This window comes from Mesoplodon mirus, assembly GCF_964341445.2.
Source record: "Mesoplodon mirus genome assembly, chromosome: 15".
NCBI lineage: Eukaryota > Metazoa > Chordata > Mammalia > Artiodactyla > Ziphiidae > Mesoplodon > Mesoplodon mirus.
In genome coordinates, this window is record NC_138991.1 from 61,979,375 (window position 1) to 61,992,592 (window position 13,218).

Genomic DNA, 13,218 nt, shown 5'->3' on the forward strand with positions numbered 1-13,218 from the left:
GAAACCAGTGAGGACTTGGTGGAGGGGGCACTCTGAAGAGGGCGCTGAGTTAGCCGTAAGCAAGCATTAGGTGTAGTGAGGGCGGGAGATGGTTAGTCCTGGAGCTCCTGGAAGGGTTCCTGGAGGATGTTGATCTCAAAATGTAAGGTATCTGGATAGGTGGAGAGGAGGTGCTAGCTGTCTGTGAGCAGTGAAGGGCGACAGCTACTTTGTGCTGTGATTAAGTAGAGATTCGGGCCATAGCAGGGGGGGAAACAGCTAAGAAGGAGTGAAGGTGGGAAACAGATTGTCTTAGGAACAAAAGACTAGACCTGGGGTAGAAACCACGGGACTGATGTGTTGATACTCACTTTCTCATCTCTCCCCATTCAGGGAACCCTCTAGGCTTAGGGATGGGTGACTTTACATCACTGAGGTTTTGTCTGCAGCAGGCAAGCTTCCGCCCCCCAGAGCTTCCTCTGCTCATCATCTGACTGCAGTCTCGATCTTGCAGGGAGCCCGTATATGGATTCACTCCTTTGATGGAAGCGGCTGCCGCTGGCCATGAAATAATCGTGCAGTATTTCCTGAATCATGTAAGTGACCCTGTTTTTTAGCTTATAATTTAGTCACAGCAAGTGAGGCATCATACCACTGAGGAATAAACTGTAACAGAACTTTCTCCTACACAGAAATAACTGCTCTTCATCCATTTATTCAACACATTTTCATTGAGTATCTGTTTATGCCAAGTGCTGAGTGGTGCTTAGGCATTAGGGGTACAGTGGTGAGCAACTATAGACACCTATTCCTGTAATAATTTTTAAAATACTATTATTTGAAAAGTATGGAAAAAATTTAAAACAGTAAATAGCACTCATCATCCCATCACTTAAAAAATTTATATAGAATAAGGAGGCAAAGATCTTCCTTCCTTTTCCACCCACCCCCTGTTCCCCCACAGGATGCCCAGTTGGTTGTTAAAGGGACCCAGGATTTTCCTCTGCTGAGAAAGTATGTCTGTAGACACCTGCGAACACATGGCTTTTTGTTTTGAACAAAGTGGGATTCTACTGTGTATTTGATCTGCAGCTTATAAAAAATAATATGCCATAGACATCTTACCCTTGTATGGTATTCCATGCAGTATCCATGCCATAGTTAGTTCAGTCAGTTCCTTATTAGTAGAAATTTAGGTTTCTAACATTCTGCAATTATAAGCAGTGCTCCAGGTAATATCTTGGCACACACAGCTTTAGCACGCATGCAGTTATTTCTGTATGCTGTATTTCTACAAGAGGGATTGCTGGTGCCCACATTTTGAACTTAATAGGTCCTAATAAAAAGGCAATTAGGGCTTCCCTGATGGTGCAGTGGCTAATAAGAATCTGCCTGCCAACGCAGGGGACACTGGTTTGAGCCCTGGTCTGGGAAGGTCCCACATGCCATGGAGCAACTAAGCCCATGCACAACTACTGAGCCTACGCTCTAGAGCCCGCGAGCCACAACTACTGAGAGCACATGCCACAACTACTGAAACCCACGTGCCTAGAGCCTGTGCTCTGCAACAAGAGAATTAATTAAATTAATTAATTTAAGAAAAAAGGGCAGTTAAATTAAAAGACAATAAAAAGATGGGCAAAGGATCTGAAAAGATATATCTCCAAAGAAGATACACACATGACCAATAAGCACCTGGAAAAATGCTTGACACCATTAGTCATCAGGGAAAATGGCAAATCAAAACAACCAGGAAAATAATAATATAATAAAAAAAGACAATAACAAGAGGTGGTAATGACGTGGAGAAATTGGAACCCTCATACACTTCTGTACATGAAAAATGATGCAGCCTCTTTGGAAAACATTCTGGTAGTTTCTCAAACAGTTAAGCATACAGTTACCATATGACCCAGCACTTGGATACATACCACTCCTAGGTATATACCCAAGAGAACTGAAAACAGGTCCAGGCAAAATCCTGTACATAAATGTCCGTAACAGTATTGTTTGTAATAGTCAAACAGTGAAAAGAACCCAAATGTCCATAAGCGGATAAATAAAATTGTTACATGCACACAATGGAATATTAATTGGCCATAAAAAGGAGTGAAGTACTTCCCCGTGCTACCACCTGGATGGACTTTGAAAATATGCTAGGTGAGAGAAGCCAGATACAAAGGCTGAATATCGTATGATTCCTTTTGTATGAAATGTTCAGAATAAGCGTATCTGTGGAGACCAGTAGATTAGTGGTTGCCTAGGGCTGGGGGGAGGTACAGGATTTCTTTTCAGGGTGATGAAAACGTTCTGAAATTGTGGTGGTGGTTGTCCACCATTGAAGTGTAAACTGTAAGTGGATGAATTGCATGGTAGAAGAATTACATCTTAATAAAGTTGTTTAAAAAGTTCAACGGGGGAAATATTTAGTGAGTTCTAACAAATTCCCACTAAAAAGGATCTCTCTCTTGTCCTTCCCACCAGTAATACATGACGATGCCCATTTTCTCACATCCTCACCAGCCCTAGATGTTACCATCGTAAAGTTTTGCCAGTTTGGTAGGAGAAAAGTGGCATCTTGGTTTGTACTTATTAGTGAGGTTGAACATTTTAAAACATATTTATTGACCATTTGTATTTCTTTTACGAATTGTCATATTAATTTATTTATTTATGACTGTGTTGGGTCTTAGTTGCGGCATGTGGGCTTCTCTCTAGTTGTGGCGCATGGGCTCCAGATTGCACGGGCTCAGTAGTTGTGGCTCACGGGCTCAGTAGTTGCGGCATGTGGGCTTAGTTGCCCCGTGGCATGTGGGATCTTAGTTCCCTGACCAGGGAGCGAACCTGCGTCCCCTGCGTTGGCAGGTGGATTCTTAACCACTGGGCCACCAGGGAAATCCTGTTTGTTTTTTTTTAGACTTGTCTATCCTGGATCGTTCTATATCAGTAGATATAAAGCTCTCTTCTCTCTTGTGTGGCAGCATAGCACTCCCTTGTAGGGATGAATCAGTTTCTCTAACAGTGGTCTGCAGATAGAATCAAGTTGTATTTGCCATCATGCACAGTGCTGTGCGGGATATCTGCACACATACTTCTCCACACACTTGTGCGACCACATCTCTACAGTTTGGTACTAAAGGTAGAAGTTTTGGATGTAGCCTAAGTACAGCCATAACGTGGATGTTGCCAAATTGCTATCCAAAGAGCAAGTTGTACCACCTTGAATGGTGTCTACAGCAGTAAGCATTATGACTCTTAAATTTTGAAGTTGGGGCTTTCCTGGTGACGCAGTGGTTGAGAATCCACCTGCCAGTGCAGCGGACAAGGGTTCGATCCCTGGTCCGGGAAGATCCCACATGCCACGGAGCAACTAAGCCCGTGTGCCACAACTACTGAGCCTGTGCTGTAGAGCCCGTGAGCCACAACTACTGAGCCCACGTGCTGCAACTACTGAAGCCCACGTGCCTAGAGCCCGTGCTCCACAATGAGAGAAGCCACTGCAATGAGAAGCCCATGCACTGCAACGAAGAGTAGCCCCTGCTCGCCGCAACTAGAGAAAGCCCACGCGCAGCAACGAAGACCCAACACAGCCAAAAATAAATAAATAAAAATAATAAATAAATTTATAGAAAAAAATTATGAAGTAGTTTAAACATTCAAAATAGTACAGAGATAATATTAATACAACTAATCCACGTGAATCCAGAGGTAACCACTATCCAGATGTTGGTCTGTACCTTTCCTGTCCCTGACGATACTCTCATCACACGCTATGTGTCCTTAAGCAGCATGTAGACTTGTTTTATATATTTTAAAGATTTATATAAATAACATATTTATTTATATGTTACATATTTATATAATGACTGTGTCATTTAACACAGTGTGGTGCATGGAGACGGGGTTCACTCATTTTACCAGCTCTGTATTTATTGAATGTATGAGGGTGGTATATTTTCCATTCCTTTGTCCGTGGACCCCTAAGTCGTGTCCACCTTGCAATTGCTATCAGTGCTGCAGTTAGCATTTTCTACCTGTCCTCTTGAGCACGTGTGAAGGGATTTCTTCAGGAGATCAGGATGTGTTCTTCAAAGCAGAATTTTGGGTGTGTAAGCTGGGTGCATCTTCACTAGAGAGTGTACCTTGCTCTCCCCCGTAGGTGTCCCAGCTTGCACACCTCTGACAGCGTTTCATAGCTTGTGTCTCCTGTCCCCTCAAAACCCTTGGTACCTGCTATCAGCTGAGTGGTCTCCTGTTGATTTTTGCCTTTCCCTGATCTCTCGTGAGGTTGAGCATCTTTTCATATATCTATTTGCCATCTGCGCTTCCATTTCTGAACATAATTATTCTTTGAAGGTAATTCTGCTCACACGAACTAGGCCTCCTTAAGACATAGCAAAGGGACAGATGTTGATGTGGGGCAGGGAGCCCCGGCTGTGAAAAGCATAACTTCTGCCTCTGAGCTTAGAGCCTGATCTTAAATAAGGTAGAACTGAAGACCATAGGGGACAGTTACTGTTATAATTTTTTAAAAGGAAAATGTGTTAGAGAATCAGACTTTTGATCATTTATGTACCGTGCAGATTACACCCTCACTTGGTGCCTTTACTCTCCGGCTGGGTCTGAGATTGTATGTGGGCGACTCATATGTAGGGAAAACAAATTGTATTGGATTTATTTTGGAAAATTTTCTAAATTTTAAACTTTGAAACAATTTCAGACTTAAAGAAATGTTATAAAATAGTACAGAGAATTTGCGTACCTTCACTGAATTCCCCAAATGTTAACATTTCACTTCATTTTCTTTATCAGTCTCTATATACCTATTATCTTTTTTGGAACCATTTGAAAGTAAGTTGCTGATATAATGCCCTTTTCCTCCTAAATACTTTTTTTTTTTTAAACCATTTTCTTTTTTTTCTTTTTCTTTATTTTTTGGCTGCATTGGGTCTTTGTTGCTGCGCACGGATTTTCTCTAGTTGTGGCAAGCAGGGCTTCTCATTGTGGTGGCGTCTCTTGTTGTGGAGCATGGGCTCTAGGCGCCCAGCCTTCAGTAGTTGTGGCACGTGGGCTCAGTAGTTGTGGCTCGCATGCTCTAGAGCGCAGGCTCAGTAGTTGTGGCACACGGGCTTAGCTGCTCCACGGCATGTGGGATCTTCCCGGGACCAGGGATCTAACCCATGTCCCCTGCATGGGCAGGCGGATTCTTTACCACTTTGCCACCAGGGAAGTCCCTCTCCTAAATACTTTAGTATGTTTTTCCTAAAACAAGAATTTTCTCTTGCATTATCACATACAGTTATCAAACTCAGGAAATCAACAGTGAGCCTCCCCCAGTGCACTAATCAGGAGTGGAAGGGGCTGGTCAGTTCTGGTGGTTGCTTTTTGGCTGATGGGCCGGGTCATTCCTTTGCTAGGGAGGCCGTCTGGCTGGCCCTGTGTGGAAGCTCCTCATTCCCTGCAATTTCCTCCTGCTCAGTCATGGGTGAGCCCACCCGGTCCCCTGACCTAGTCCCCTGACCTGCCCCCCTTAGCCAGGCTCCACACTTGGAGGCTGGGCACCCTGTGCTCTTTGCCAGGGGAGGAAGGGGCTGCAGCCACTTCCCTCATACCCCATGTCCCTCCTTCCAGTAGGACCATGTAGGGTGGGCTGGGCCTCTCCTAGGAGGGAGCTGAGGGTGCCATGGCCTCCACATGGGGAGTGCCCCCAGCCATCACGCTGGTTCACGGCCTCTCAGCTTTGTGATCCCACCTTCCTGTCAGTTAAAATGAACTTCCATCATGTTCTTCTCTAGTTACATATTATGTACATTATAAAATAGAAAAACAAAAAAATTTAAAGGATAAATAAATTGATGGAAATTCTAATATTTTCTTCCCTCACCTTTGGAGCCTTCTTGTCAGTTCTGTTTTCTTCCTCACTAAGGAATAGTGTTACTACTCTTTTTTCCCTTTAGTATAATCTGAAGTTGTAGTCTTCCAGGCTTAAAAATAGATATTAGTGGGGCTTCCCTGGTGGCGCAGTGGTTGAGAGTCCGCCTGCCGATGCAGGGGACGCGGGTTCGTGCCTCGGTCCGGGAAGATCCCATATGCCGCGGAGCGGATATTAGTTAAAATCCTTCAGGGACTTCCCGGGCAGTCTAGTGGTTAAGACTCCACGCTTCCAATGCAGGGGGTGCGGGTTCAATCCCTGGTCGAGGAACTAAGAAGATTGCACAAGCCCCGTGGCGCAGCCAAAAAAAAAGAAAAAAATCCTTCATTAAAGATGGTTTTGTTTTTCTGGTTGAAACCTTTGGGTCCTTCTATCAAACTGAAACTAGAAATTATCTTTTTTTCAGCTTTATTGAGATATAATTGATATACATCACTGTTTAAGGTATACAGCATAATTATTTGACCTCTATATATCATGATATGCTTACCACAATAAATTTAGTTTATATCCATGATCTGATATAGATACAAATATCTGTATACATATGTCTCCTTGTGATGATAACTCTTTGGATTTACTCTCTTAACAGCTTTCCTATATAACACATAGCAGTGTTAACCGTGGTCATCATGTTGTACATTACCTCCCTAGTTTCTACTTACAACTGGAAGTTTGTGCCTTTTTAAAAATTTTCATTGAGATGTAGTTGATGTACAATATTATATGTTACAGGTATACAAAATAGTGATTCACACTTTTTTAAGGTTGTACTGCATTTAGGGACTTCCCTTGCAGTCCAGTAGTTAGGACTCCGTCCTTCCACTGCCAGGGGCCCCGCTTCAATCCCTGGTCAGAGAACTAAGATCCCGCAAGCTGCGAGGTATAGCCAAAAAAACTCAAAAAGTTATATCCATTTATAGTTATAAAATGTTGGTTATATTCCCTGTTTGTACAATATATCCTTGTAGCTTATTTATTTTTACATAATAGTTTGTACCTCTTAATCCCCTACCCCTATTTTGCCCCTCCCCCCAGGATGTTGTGCCTTTTGGCCACCTTCATCCAATTTTCCCTCCTGCCACTCCCCTGAAATGATCTTTTAAGACTGAAGGTTTCATTGCTGATTTCTAACCAGAGCTCTGGAAAGTTGGGGATTATAGAAAGTAAAGCTCAATTAGGCTCTTGTACAAATGCGGTTTTTTTCCTACCAGAGGGAAGTGTGATAATCACCTTCTGTACTGAGCTCAACCAAGACTGTCAGTTGATCATAGTTTTCTAAAATAGGGGGAAAAATGTACATATGTAAATATTTACTATACAAGCGATATATACTTGCTATAAAAGAATTAGAAAGTATATTTAAGCAGACAGAAAGCAAAAATCACTCATAATACCATCACCCAGAGATAGCACACATTAACATATTGTTGAGTGTCCTAGTTTTTTTTTGTTTTTTTTTTCCACACCGTGTAGCTTATGGGATCTTAGTTCCTCGACCAGGGATCAAACCCAGGTCCACGGCACTGAAAGCCCAAATCTTAACCACTGGACTGCGAGGGAATTCCCAAGTATCCTAGTTTATTATGGATAAATATTTTAAGTCAAAGTGGAATTCCATTATACAGAATGTTTTGTAATATGCTTTTTTTCTCTTAACGATGTCTTGTGCACACCTGCCTAGGTTTGTACGTACACTTGGTCCCGTCACGAAAGTGGGTGGGTGGTGTTCCATTTTATGTGTTCTTACTTATTTCACTAATCCCCTAGTGAACTAGTTCTTTTCAGTTCTCACTATGCTAAATGCTTCAGGGAAGATCCTAAATGTTAGTGTATATCCTTCATTATTTCCTGAGGTTAAATTCCCAGAAGTGGAATTTCCGGGTTGGAGGGCGTGCACACTTTTCAGGCTTCAACTATCTTGCTGATTTGCCCTCCAGAGCACGGGCTCGTAGTCCCACCATCAACTATGAGGCTGCATGGTTGAAGCTTTCAAAATGGAAAGCTTATTGGGCTTTTCCAGTTTCAAAAGTAAACGTGCTCATAGTAGTAAATTTAGAAAATACAGAAGATTAGGAAGATGTGAAAAATCCCCATTATCTTACTGCTTGAAAATAATACTAACAGTTTGGGCATATTTCCTTCCAGTATTGCTTTCTGTGTACTTTTTTGTTTTGTCGCAGTTGTAATGTATAGATACAGTTTTGTATTGTGGTCCTCTTAAGCTCTTGGTTATAATTTTGTTATTTGTAAATACCAGCACTTACGGCAGTAACGTAGCTGACTCCACCCCCCTGAGCATTTAAGTTGTCTCCGGGTTTTTGTTATTGCAGATATGTGGTGTGGAAGTGGAACTGTTGTGCTGAAGATGATAAGTACTTTTTAGGGCTTTGGGTAAAAGTTACCAAATTCTGTTTCAGAAGGGTGGTGCTCCCAATCTGATGATGGTTTTTAAAGGCTGGTCCTCCAGTGAATCTGTTGTCTCCAGTTTTCTCTGTTTGAAGAGAGGTGCAGCAAGTGGGACACATGCTCCCCATTCAGTGTGTGATGCAGCGTCAGAGCCAGCCGGGTGCCCCCGACTCTTGTCACTAAGAAGTGCCTTCCCGGGGCTGCCCTGGTGGCGCAGTGGTTAAGAATCTGCCTGCCAGTGCAGGGGAGACGGGTTCAAGCCCTGGTCTGGGAGGATCCCACATGCTGCGGAGCAACTAAGCCCGTGCACCACAACTACTGAGCTGGCGCTCTAGAGCCCACGAGCCACAACTACTGAGCCCATGTGCCACAACTACTGAAGCCTGTGCACCTAGAGCCCATGCTCCACAACAAGAGAAGCCACCTTAATGAGAGGCCTGTGCACCGCAACGAAGAGTAGCCCCCGCTTGCTGCAACTAAAAAGAAAGCCCGTGCAGCAACGATGACCCAACGCAGCCATAGATAGATAGATAGATAGATAGATAGATAGATAGATAGATGATAGATAGATAGATAGATAGATAGATTGCCTTCCCCACTTTCTCGCAGGGATGTGGGCTTGTCAGGAAGATGCCGGTGCCCTCCCTCTCCTCCGGGGTCTGCAGCCCCGAAGCGAGGCTGCTTTGTGGACAAGGTTCCTAACTCTTCTTCTTTCACAAACTTTCACAGGGAGTCAAAGTGGACACGAGAGACCACAGTGGAGCCACAGCCCGGATGCTGGCCAAGCAGTATGGACACATGAAGATTGTGGGGCTGATAGACGCTAACTCACCTTCTCTGCCCACGAGCCTCTACCGGAGCCCAGGTACCTGCGTCTGCGGCCAGGCCTCTGCTGGCGTCCCCTCCTCCCCTTTGGCTCCTGGAGCCTGGCTAGGACCGGGGCTGAGGGGAGAGGGTGTAGAACGTAGGGCGGGACTGCCAGGCTGAGGATGGGCAGGACAGGGAGGAGGAGGGCAGCTCACAGAGGGGATCGCTCTGGTTTTTCTTTCTTGACTTTGCTTGTGCTGTTTGTCTCCGTGCAGGTGTTTTAATTTAATTTTTTTTTTTTTTTTTTGCGGTATGCGGGCCTCTCACTGTTGTGGCCTCTCCTGTTGCGGAGCACAGGCTCCGGACGCGCAGGCTCAGCGGCCATGGCTCACGGGCCCAGCCGCTTCGCGGCATGTGGGATCTTCCCGAACCGGGGCACGAACCCGTGTCCCCTGCATCGGCAGGCGGACTCTCAACCACTGCGCCGCCAGGGAAGCCCCAGATGTTTTAATTTTATGTAGTCAAATTCATCCGTTTATTGCCTCTGGGTTTTAAGTCACAGAAAATCTTGCCCTATGCCCTGGTTGTACAACAAATTGCCCATGTTTTCCTCTAGTATGTGTATGGTTTCATTTTTCCATGTAGATCTCTGATCCATTCACAATGTATTTTCGTGGGTGTTTTTTTCCAAATAGCTGCCCCGTTGTCCTAGCATCATGTGTTTAGAAGTCCATTTTTGACCTAGTGATCTTTACCATATATTCTGAATTTCTGTTTGCATTCAGGTCTGTTTCTGGACTGCCTGTTCTGTTCCACTGGACTCTGCACACACAGACCCACACTGTGTAAATGACAGAGGCTTTCTTTGACATGTTTTGCCACCTGGTGGGGCTGGCCCTCCTCGTAGCTTTCCTTCTCCAGTGTTTCCTGGCACTTGCTTTTCTGTGTGAACTTGAGCATCAACTTGTCTAGCTCCTTAAAAACAGTGCGCTGATATTTTTGTGACTGTGGCAAATGTACAAATGAACTGCTCTGTGTTGTTGAGTCGCCCTAAGACCAAGGGACGTCCTTTTGTTCAAGTGTACTTTCGTGTCTTGCAAGAGGGTTTTAAATTTTTCCTCAAGTACATTTTGCATGTAACTGAAGTCTATTCCTGAGGGTCTGATTTCCGTCATTGCTGTTGTAAGCGCATTATCACTCTTAATGCTGCCACCATAGCCTTGAACGGCTTGTTGTCTGTGCAGAGGAAGGCAACTGCTGTCTGTCCACAGTTCTACCGCCTGCTGCCTTATTGAGTTCTTTCATTGTCTGAATTCGTTTCATTTATCTGTTCTCTAGGGTTTTCCAGGTACACTGCCATAAAACCTGCAAACAGAGACAGATTTACTACTTTGTTCCTGATTTTTGTACCTCAGATTTCTTTGCTTTCATCACACTCACTAATCCCTCTAGTTCCCCGTTGAATGAGGTGAGGTAGTGGGCATTCACTTTGGCCCTGATCTTAGCAGAAATACCACATTAATAAGTATGATGCTGGCTTGGGACTTCCCTGGCAGTCCAGTGGTTAAGACTCCACACTTCTACTGCAGGGGTTGCGGGTTCGATCCATGTTCGGGGAACTAAGATCCCACATGCTGTGTGGTGCAGCCAAAAAATAAAAAATATAAATGAAAATAAATAAAGAATAAAAAGTAAATTTTTTTTAAAAAAAGTAAGATGCTGGCTTGCAGAGTAAGGTCTGCATGTATGTTATCATGTTAAGAAAGTATTTGTCATTTTCTGTATTCTTGAATGTTTTTATAGGATAAGTGCTGAATTTTGTCAAAGGTGTTTTCAACATCTATGGAGATGATTGTGAATTTTCTCCTTAGATCTATTAACACAGTATATTATGTTAATGAATTTCTAAATAATGAACCAACTTTACATTCTTGGCATAAATCCCACTTGGTGTACTCTTTTCTTAATGTGGTTCTAGATTCTGTTTGCTAATATTTATTAATTTTGTATGGATATTCATAAGTGATGTTGGTCTTTGATTTTCTTTTGTCTATCTTTATCAGTTATAGGTATCAGTATTATACTTCATAAAAAGAACTGGAAAGTTTCCCTTCCTTTCTGTGCTCTAGAACAACTTATGTAGCATTGGTCCCATGTGGTCTTTTTTTTTTTTTTTTTTTGGTGGGTGTGCATCGGGCCTTAGTTGCGTCACATGGGATCTGTCATTGCAACACACGGGCTTCTCTCTAGTTGTGGTGTGTGGGCTCCAGGGCGTGTAGGCTCTGTAGTTTGCAGCACGCAAGTGTGGGTTCAGTAGTTGAGGTGCATGGGCTTAGCTGCCCCGCAGCACATGGGATCTTAGTTCCCCGACCAGGGATCGAACCTGCATCCCCTGCGTTGGAAGGCGGATTCTTTACCACTGGACCACCAGGGAAGCCTCCCATGTGGTCTTTGAAGGATTCCCTGTGAAACCGTCTGGGCCTGGTCTTTACCCACGTCTCTCTTCTGTGTGGTGTGTTTCCTAGACCCACTAGTCTCTGTGCAGAGAAGGGGTGAGTGCTGAGTCTCTGCTGGAGTGGGTGCTCACCTCCTCCCGGGCATCAGGGATGCCGGCGTCTGTGGGGCTCCCTGCCACCTGGGCCATGTTGGGGTGTGGGGTTCGTGTGGTTCTGTCTGTTCTGCCAACTGTACGGGATCAAGGGGCCACGTCAGGAGGTTCAGATTCGTGGAGCCACCTTTTCCTTGGTTCCCCTGCCTGAACATTTATTTTTTATGACTCCTTCAGCTTCTGCTTGGATAGACCCTCGTCTCCTCCTGGTGGCATGGATGCTGGAGTGTGAGGGAGGGGTCCACTTGGCGTCACTGGCCTGGGCTTGGAAACTGGGCCAGTGACTCTCTTGCTCTCGGGCAGTGGCTGGGCTGAGCCTTCAGTTCATGTCTGAGTGAGCCTCTCCCTTCTTGGCCTCAGGACTGCTTTGTAACAGACACCAGCACACAGGGGATACAGTGGTAATGAGGGGCTTCTCTGCATGTCTGCACCCCGGTTCACCAACTCCAAAGTGAGATCTTACCCAATGGGTGCCTTCTACAAAAAAACTCCTGAATTTTGTCTTGTAGGTGTAATGAAATATGGAAAACAATGAAAAGCTATAAAATGCTGACAGCTGTGGGCACACTGAGCTCTTCAGCTCAGACGGGTCCTAAAACAGCACACAGAGCTGTCATGTGGCACTTGTTTCCTAAGAGATTGTTCAGGTTGAGAATATAAAATGGCTTAAGAAGTTGTGACTGCCGTTGCCATATGTTTATGAAGAGATGGATCTTACTTGTCACCTCAGCTTAGAACAGAATGTGTTTCTGACTGTTAACATACTTACATGTTGTAAAAAATTCTGGAAACTCAGAGAGGGATGAGTTGGATCCGCTCACCATACTTAGCAATTTTACTCCCCCCGCCTGCCCCCTGCCCCATGTCCCTGTCGCCCATCTGAGCAGTGGACCCGCCCAGTGTGGCATCTCTTACAGGTGACATCCTGGGAACACTTCTCTTAATTTAGGAAAAGGAAAAAAGCAATTAGGATGATTTTTATTTCAGTTCATTATGAGGATTAGTAAATTAGTCCATCACTGAACATACCGTCTAAATTTTGGTGTTTGACCCACAGAAAAATACGAAGACCTGAGCTCTTCAGATGAATCCTGCCCTGTCCCTCAGAGACAGAGGCCCTGTCGGAAGAAGGGCCTCAGCATCCACGAGGGGCCGCGAGCCTTGGCCAGGCTCACAGCTATTGGACTCGGAGGCAGGATGCAGCAGCCTTGCTATGGTGAGTGCCCCACGATCCCGGTGGCTTCGACACCGTAGTCTAGGATTCTGTCTGAGAGAATGAGCGACTCTCAGGCTCCTGACGTGGGGGCCGCCTGGGCTGCTGGGTGGGAGCAGCAGCTCAAGGACTCACAATCCATCACAGGGATGGAGACACATTAGTCAGTGGCTCGCTCTTGGGTTTTGGTTTGTCCTTTGAGTTTCCTTTCTGTTGGTTAGAACTACAAATAGAACATTCTCTCCTGTAGGAGAGAGAGAGCTGAGCTCG

The 13,218-nt window shown here is 44.7% G+C and overlaps 1 protein-coding gene across 4 annotated transcripts in view; it reads left to right on the top strand.

Annotated features, from left to right (window-relative positions):
- ANKS3 (ankyrin repeat and sterile alpha motif domain containing 3) overlaps positions 1-13,218 on the top strand; it is a 29,847-nt gene that overhangs the window by 8,982 nt on the left and 7,647 nt on the right. For all 4 annotated transcript variants that reach the window (XM_082643654.1, XM_082643655.1, XM_082643656.1 and 1 more), the window contains exons 5-7: positions 494-575; positions 9,050-9,185; positions 12,793-12,951. In XM_082643654.1, coding sequence (XP_082499780.1) covers positions 494-575; positions 9,050-9,185; positions 12,793-12,951 — 377 coding nt within the window. The remainder of the gene's footprint in view (positions 1-493; positions 576-9,049; positions 9,186-12,792; positions 12,952-13,218) is intronic.